We start from the raw sequence: 7,258 nt of genomic DNA, 5'->3' as shown, positions 1-7,258 counted from the left end.
AGCCATCATTGTTGTTTGGCGGGTCCGGGCTGGGGATCCGAACCCGCCACCTTAGGTGTACGTGGCTGGCGCCCTAGCCGGTTGAGCTACAGGCGCCGAGCCTCCATTGTTTCTTAAGCTTGGTTCCTTGTCATCCCGGGGAACCTCAGGTGTTCACTTATCTTTAGGCTTTGTGTTTTATTGGAGAGGCAATTCTAATAAACACACAGTTATTTCAGTCTGTGCTGTGCACATGAGAAAGAGCCAGAGACATAAGCTATTGTGTTATTATACTTAGAGCCCAGAGATACAGCATGGATCCCTGCTTGCTTTGGGATTCACAGTGGGAAGGTATTTGGCTAAAAAGAAAATGAGAATTGTGGAGCAGCAAGACCTGGGGAGAAATGCTGATTTCCTGCCTGAACAAGAGGAGCTCATCCAGAGTGCCACAGAAACAATAGGTAATTAATTTCTTTATGCTGGCTTGGCTATTGCAATTTTGAATTACGTTAAGTTTTAATATGGCATTTTAATTTCTTTTTATACCATTGCACTTTAAAGCACACCGTTTTTCCACAAAAACTTAGTTGATGCTGAATAAACTCTTATTTTATTCTGTATATATTTTTTCTACATGCTTTTATATAACGGGAATGATTCTGTTATAGGGAAAAATTTATACATTGAAAAAGAATACTATGTTGCATGGTGTCTCTTAACTGGATAAATGTTAACAAATTGTCAACTGAAGATATTGTACACTCTTAAATTTTGCTTCTTTAAAAAAATCTTGAGTGCATTGCTGGTTGCTTTGGATCACAAGGATAGTAGTATATTATTCTCTGTTTCGTTTAAATGTGCTTACAGGCTCATTTTTGGATAGTACATCTCCCCTCCTGGCAATTGCTGCCTGTACAGCCCTGGGTGAAATCGGAAGAAATGGTCCTCTCCCAATCCCAAGTGAGGGATCTGGCTTTTCCAAATTGCATCTTGTAGAAAGTTTACTAAATAGAATACCTTCCAGTAAAGAAACAAATAAGGCAAGTTTCTTTTTTTCTTCCTTCCTTTCTGGATTTCTGTTTTTCTGTTCATAAGTGAGCAAAACCAAATGACAATGAGGATAGATGGCATTGCAATTGAACGAAGGATTTAATGGCAAAGAGTGATTAAATTATAGAGCAGAGGTTCTCCACCTTCCTAATGTCGTGGCCCTTTAATATAGTTCCTGCGGGTCGCGTGATAGAGGAGCATTTCTGTACAACCTTTATGTGTACATCTTTTGAACCAGTTATTCTAATTTAGGCCTTTATTAAGCTCTAGTGAAGTATTAAGTTCATCAGGAAGTCTTTTTTGTCATGTAAATGGTGAGTAATAAAATGTTACTAGTTTTACATTTTTTGTAATTTTAGACCAGATGTAAACCATCACCTCCTAAAACCAGTTGGGTTTTAATAAGTATGAGAGTCAGTAAGCAGTGTGCATAATCTGAGGGAGAAGATATTTATGTTTTTTATTTTTACTTAAATATTTTCATAGATTTTAAAATACATTTGTTGTGATAAAAAGCACCTTAATATTGAGGTAGCTGGTGATTTAATGAGCAGAAGCATCAATGTACTACAAGTTTAATCAACATGATAATCTTATTCTTGCTGTAGCAGCTGTTTAAAACTTTTTGAGAAGATCACACAGTGTAATTTTAGTACTTATTGTTAACTAATCATTGGCAAGCGCGCATAGAATGTGCCAGGGAGTATACTAAGTACTTTTCATGCATTAATTAATTAAATCTTCCAGAAGAACTAGTGAAGTAGGCACAGTTGCCATCTCTGTATGACAACACGAGGAAACAGAGTCACAGAGAGGTGAAGAAACTTGCCTAAGGTCACACAACTGTAAAGGCTCCTACAGTGGTCAAGATGTTATTGGGCCCTAGCTCCTCAGTTTCAAAGTTCAGCCTAGTTACAGGCTTTTTTCTCTATTCTTTGCAGCTGTGAATTCTCAGTGGATTCGGTTTTATTTATTTATTTATTTTTTGAGAAAGAGTCTTACTATGTTGCTCTCGGTAGAGTGCTGTGGTGTCACAGCTCACAACAATCTCAAACTCTTGGGCTTAAGTGATTCTCTCTCTTTTTTTTTTTTTTTGATACAGAGCCTTAGGCTATCACCCTGAGTATGGTGCTGTGGAGTCACAGCTCACAGCAACCTCCAGCTCTTGGGCTTAAACGATTCTCTTGCCTCAGCCTCCTGAGTAGCTGGGACTACAGGTGCCCGCCACAATACCCAGCTATTTTTTGGTTGTAGTTGTCATTGTTTGGTAGGCTCAGGCCAGATTTGAACCCACCAGCTCTGGTGTATGTGGCTGGCACCTTAGCCGTATGAGCTATAGGCGCCACCGTTAAGTGGTTCTCTTGCCTCAGCCTCCCAAGTACCTGGGACTGCAGGTGCCTGTCACAATGCCTGGCTATTTTTTGTTGCAGTTGTCATTGTTATTTTGCAGGCTCAGGCTGGCACCATAATAATCACTGTGCTACGGCACTGGGCCAGTGAATTCCGTTTTATGTATTTTTGCCTCTAGTGTCTTATAGACATACTCCTGTGAAATCAGATGTTTTTATGAAAGCTTAGGTACTGGTCCATTAGAATGCCCCTCCCTGTCCTCTCATTTTGGAAGCACTCTTTTGGGGTAAAGTTGCTGTATATTTTGCTTAAAAGAAAAACTTCTGTGTTCCTCCAGATGAAAGAACGAGCAATCCAGACCCTGGGGTATTTTCCAGTTGGGGATGGAGATTTTCCTCACCAGAAACTCCTCTTGCAAGGTCTGATGGATTCTGTGGAGGTATTTATATTGCTACCTGATTGTTAGTTATTCAAGCAAAAGGCATTTTTTAGGTACAGTTTTGTGTGCTGTTGGATTTTTTAAATTAAACTTTTATTGATTCATTCATTCGCCACAAACTTACCTTTGAGTGCTAACTTAGGGCTTATCACTGTGTTAGGCATAGTGTTGACTAAATCCCCTATGAGGGAAAGACCTTTTCTTATAATTTCTGAGTAAAGCACAGTGTTGCAGGGAACCTACCCCATCAGCCAGATGTGGGGAGTGGGTGCTGGTATGCCTGCTGCTCTGTCCTCCAGATACCCCGTGTAGTGGAGAAGTAGGCAAATGCTAATGGACTGTGCTGCGTGTCTCAGCGTGGCCTGGCCTGGGCCCTACCCGCTCTGGCTTTGATTCTTGACATAAGCTCACATTGTTGTGTGTTAGCCTCTTCGGCCGTCTTCGCCCTGAGGTTCTGAAAGCACCATACTTCCTTCCTTCTCGTATTGTTGCTGGGCTCTTTGAGAAGCCTTCTGGACCTGTCACACAACAGTACGTCTTTCAGTTATTTCTGCTGTCATGACTTGTCATTTTTTTTTTTTTGAAGATATATATGCATTTATTGAGGATGCATACTCTAAAAATTTTACTGGTGGGCTGCACATAAAGACTTGTCATTATTTTACACAACATTTATCAATTTCCAATTGTCCATAAGACTGAAGGCAATTTTTTCGTCCACTGTTCTAAAACAAGTGCCTAGCAGTGTGATTGGTAATGGTGTAGGACCTCAGAAAGTACTGGTAGGATACATGGCTGAATGGAGGGTCATCTGCAGGGAAGGCGGTAGGATTACAAAGGAGGGTGTGTTTCTGCCAGGGAGAGTTGTGCAGGTTTTTTAAAGGAAAGTTTGCTGCTAAGCCTTAAAGGATGGGGAGGGAGGTGAGGGGAGAGTTGAGGTTGAGGTTGAGGTTGAGGCAGCGGAGAGCAAGAGCTGATTTTAGAATTCAAGGCTCTGGATCTCTAATTCAGTATTTTTAAAGTGGAAGAAACACTCATAAACAGTCTTAGTGATTCTCTCCTGAGGATGAGGAGGATGGCACAGCCTTGATAAAAGATCTTCACGTCATTCTTACAGTGAAGACAGTGAAGCCCTCACCCTACTCCACTTGTGAACATGTTAGCTGAACGCAAGCTGGGCAAAAGAGTGAAAACCAAGTGTGCTCAGAGACAGACTGTTAGGATGTAGAAATGGACGTTTTGCGGAAATGTTTTTCTCATTCGTGGTGTTCGTTTCCTTTGCTGCAGGCCAAGCAGATAGAACTTCAGTTCACCATCGGTGAAGCCATCACCAGCGCTGCAATCGGGACCAGCTCTGTGGCTGCCCGGGATGCCTGGCTAGTGACTGAAGAAGAGTATACTCCTCTCGCTGGTACCAGATACTTGGCTGCTTGATTTATAATTGTCAAGTAACCCTTCTCTCTTTATTGGATTTGAGGCAAAAAAGAAAAAAAATCCTCTTTTTCAAATATTTACGTCTATCCTACCAATTTAGCTCAGTCTAGAGAAATAGTTGACTAAAAAAAGAATGCATGTGAAATGAATGAGAACTTTTCTGGTCCTTTGGCAAGCAAGCCAAAGAGTTAGCTTTGGATCATCTTCAAGCTTGTGCTCTTTTCTTGTCTTGTTTTGTCTTTTCTTTTTTTTTTAGACAGAGTCTCATTTTGTCACCCTTGGTAGAGTGCCATGCCATCATAGCTCACAGCAACCTCAAACTCTTGGGCTCAAGCAATTCTCTCTCTCTCTCTTTTTTTCAAACGATTCTCTTGCCTCAGCCTACCAAGTAAGTGCGACTACAGGCATCCACCACAACCCCAGGCTATTTTTTGAGAAGAGGTCATGCTCTGGCTCGGGCTGGTCTCAAACCTATGAGCTCAGGCAGTCCACCCGCCTGATTCTCCTAGAGTGCTAGGATCACAGACATGAGCCACCACGCCCGGCCTAGCCTGTGCTCTTTTCATGAGGATTGTGGTAGTTAGGCAATTTCAGAACTTGAAGTATAGCAGTTTCCAAGTTGTGTGTTCCCTAATCCTTTAGTATACAGTTAAGCTTTATTGCCTTCTGCCAATGCTCCAGATGCAAAGGAGTATGTGGTTTCTGATTATATGTTACAGATAGAGTGATTTCAGATATGCTGTGATTTATTTGAATTTGGCAATGAAGTATATTTCAGCAGTTGAACCAGAATTAAAAAAAAATCTTCAAAACAAAAGGAAAAATATCCAAGTTTTTATATCGTATCTTCTCAGTTGAGGAAATAAGAAGTTAGTGTTCTCATGGTATCTATTCCTTTGTGAATTGTATTCCATCATTAGCTATTGGACTTAGTGTTATAGTTAGTATTTCACTCTGCAGTTACTTGTTCACCTATCATTTAATTAACCACCATCAAGAGGAAGTAGAAAAACACGCTTTTGCTTGCACTCTTATTAGGAGAACTATGGACTAATGAAAGCTGAGTTAGAATCAGTTCTTTCAGCCTTTTCTTTGAACACATATGAAGCAAGGCAAGAAGTTTGTATAGAAGGAAGAAGACACTCAGGCAGGGTATTGCTGATGAGAGACAATCAGACATGAAGTAGAAACTGTCAGGTTGCACGTGAGAGGTGATGCTGGAAGCTGGATGCCACGGCAGCGCTCACAGGCAGGAATGGATTTGCTATGAGGGACAGGTTTCTGAGTCTGTGGTTTATGTAGTGCCTTACGCAAATAAAGGTTAAGAGAGAGGTGTCCATGCCTGTCTTCATACTTCTGGACTTCTCTGTGTCCTCAAAGTCTTCTTGGAAGATTAGATCCTATTCAGGTTTTTTATTCATTCATAAGAATCTCAAATTGTCCATTAAAATGTTGAGATTCTCCTATTTTTGTCTGTTTAGGGAAAGGAAAACAGAATACTGTGAAGATGTAGGCGATGCTGGATGTTGGGCCTGCACTTTGATCATGTGTGTTGTGTGTGTCTTTCTCATCTGAGCACTACTCAGCCTTTGGAATGTTAGTAGAGAAGTTAGTTAGGGCCTGAGTCTTAGATGCTCTATCTCATCTCTAGCATGTGACACCTGGCACACTCTGGGATAGAAAAAGGGCTTGTTAATTTGGTAATTGTAGTCACCCAGATAGCAGAACTGCAGGTGGCTAGAATTATGGTTGCTTGAGTTCTCAAAGTAAGGAGATTAGTGAGGAGCTGTGAAGGGGTGAGGAGTGTGAGGGAGTGGACTGAGTCATATCCTGCTAATAAGTCAGTTAGGATGTGAGGGCTGAGAAGTGATGTTGGATTTAGCAACAGGAAGGTAATTGGGTGACTTTTAAGAGTAATTACTGTGGAGAAAAGAAGTTAAAAGCCTGGAGTGGGCTCAAAAAAATTAAGAGAGGGAAGTTTGACCATGAGTACAGATGACTCTTGAAAGATTTAAATGTAAAGCTGTGCTTTTTGAGGAGTGAGTTTTTTTTTTTTTTTTGGAGACAGAGTCTCACTACGTCACCCTGGGTACAGTGCTGTGGTGTTAACGGCTCACAGAAACCTCAAGCTCTTGGGCTTAAGCTATTCTCTTGCCTCAGCTTCCCAAGTACCTGGGACTACAGGCACCTGCCACAATGCCCAACTATTTTTTAGTTGTAGTTGTCATTGCTGTTTGACAGGCTCGGGCTAGATTTGAACCCTCCAGCTCCTGTGTATGTGACTGGTGCCCTAGCCACTGAGCTATAGGCCTTGAGCCCGAAGGAGTGAGATTTTAGCCTCACTGGGAACATTTGGTAACATCAGGACATGGGGAGGGTGGGTGCTACTAGTTTCCAATGGGTAGAGCCCGAAGGAGTGAGATTTTAGCCTCACTGGGAACATTTGGTAACATCAGGACATGGGGGAGGGTGGGTGCTACTAGTTTCCAATGGGTAGAGGCAGCCAGACACCCTGTGGCAGACAGAACAGCTTTCCACCTCGAACATTTGCCCAGGACGGCTCTCCACATCAAACACTAACACAGGACGGTTCTCCATGCAAACAGTAATCCAGGACAGCTCTCCATGGCAGACGCTAACCTGGGACTGCTCTCCACAGCAAACACTAACCCAGGACAGCTCTCCACAGCAGACACTAACTTAGGACGGCTCTCCACGGCAGACACTTACCCAGGACGGCTCTCCATGGCAGACGCTAACCTGGGACTGCTCTCCACAGCAAACACTAACCCAGGACAGCTCTCCACAGCAGACACTAACCCAGGACAGCTCTCCACAGCAGACACTAACTCAGGACGGCTCTCCACGGCAGACACTTACCCGGGACAGCTCTCTACAGCAGACATTTACCCAGGATGGCTCTCCACGGAAGACACTTACCCAGGACGGCTCTCCACAGCAGACATTTACCCAGGATGGCTCTCCATGGCAGACACTTACCCAGGA

The 7,258-nt window shown here is 42.6% G+C and overlaps 1 protein-coding gene across 3 annotated transcripts in view; it reads left to right on the top strand.

Annotated features, from left to right (window-relative positions):
- Positions 1-7,258, top strand: part of KIAA0368 (KIAA0368 ortholog) — a 137,862-nt gene that overhangs the window by 94,871 nt on the left and 35,733 nt on the right. For all 3 annotated transcript variants that reach the window (XM_012802426.2, XM_023510479.1, XM_023510480.1), the window contains 4 exons: positions 278-440; positions 847-1,019; positions 2,717-2,818; positions 4,106-4,229. In XM_012802426.2, the coding sequence (XP_012657880.2) occupies positions 278-440; positions 847-1,019; positions 2,717-2,818; positions 4,106-4,229 (562 nt within the window). The remainder of the gene's footprint in view (positions 1-277; positions 441-846; positions 1,020-2,716; positions 2,819-4,105; positions 4,230-7,258) is intronic.

The sequence above is a fragment of the Otolemur garnettii genome, unplaced genomic scaffold, assembly GCF_000181295.1.
Source record: "Otolemur garnettii isolate 467f Iridium unplaced genomic scaffold, OtoGar3 scaffold00014, whole genome shotgun sequence".
Lineage (NCBI taxonomy): Eukaryota > Metazoa > Chordata > Mammalia > Primates > Galagidae > Otolemur > Otolemur garnettii.
This window is presented reverse-complemented; position numbering and strand designations above follow the sequence as displayed.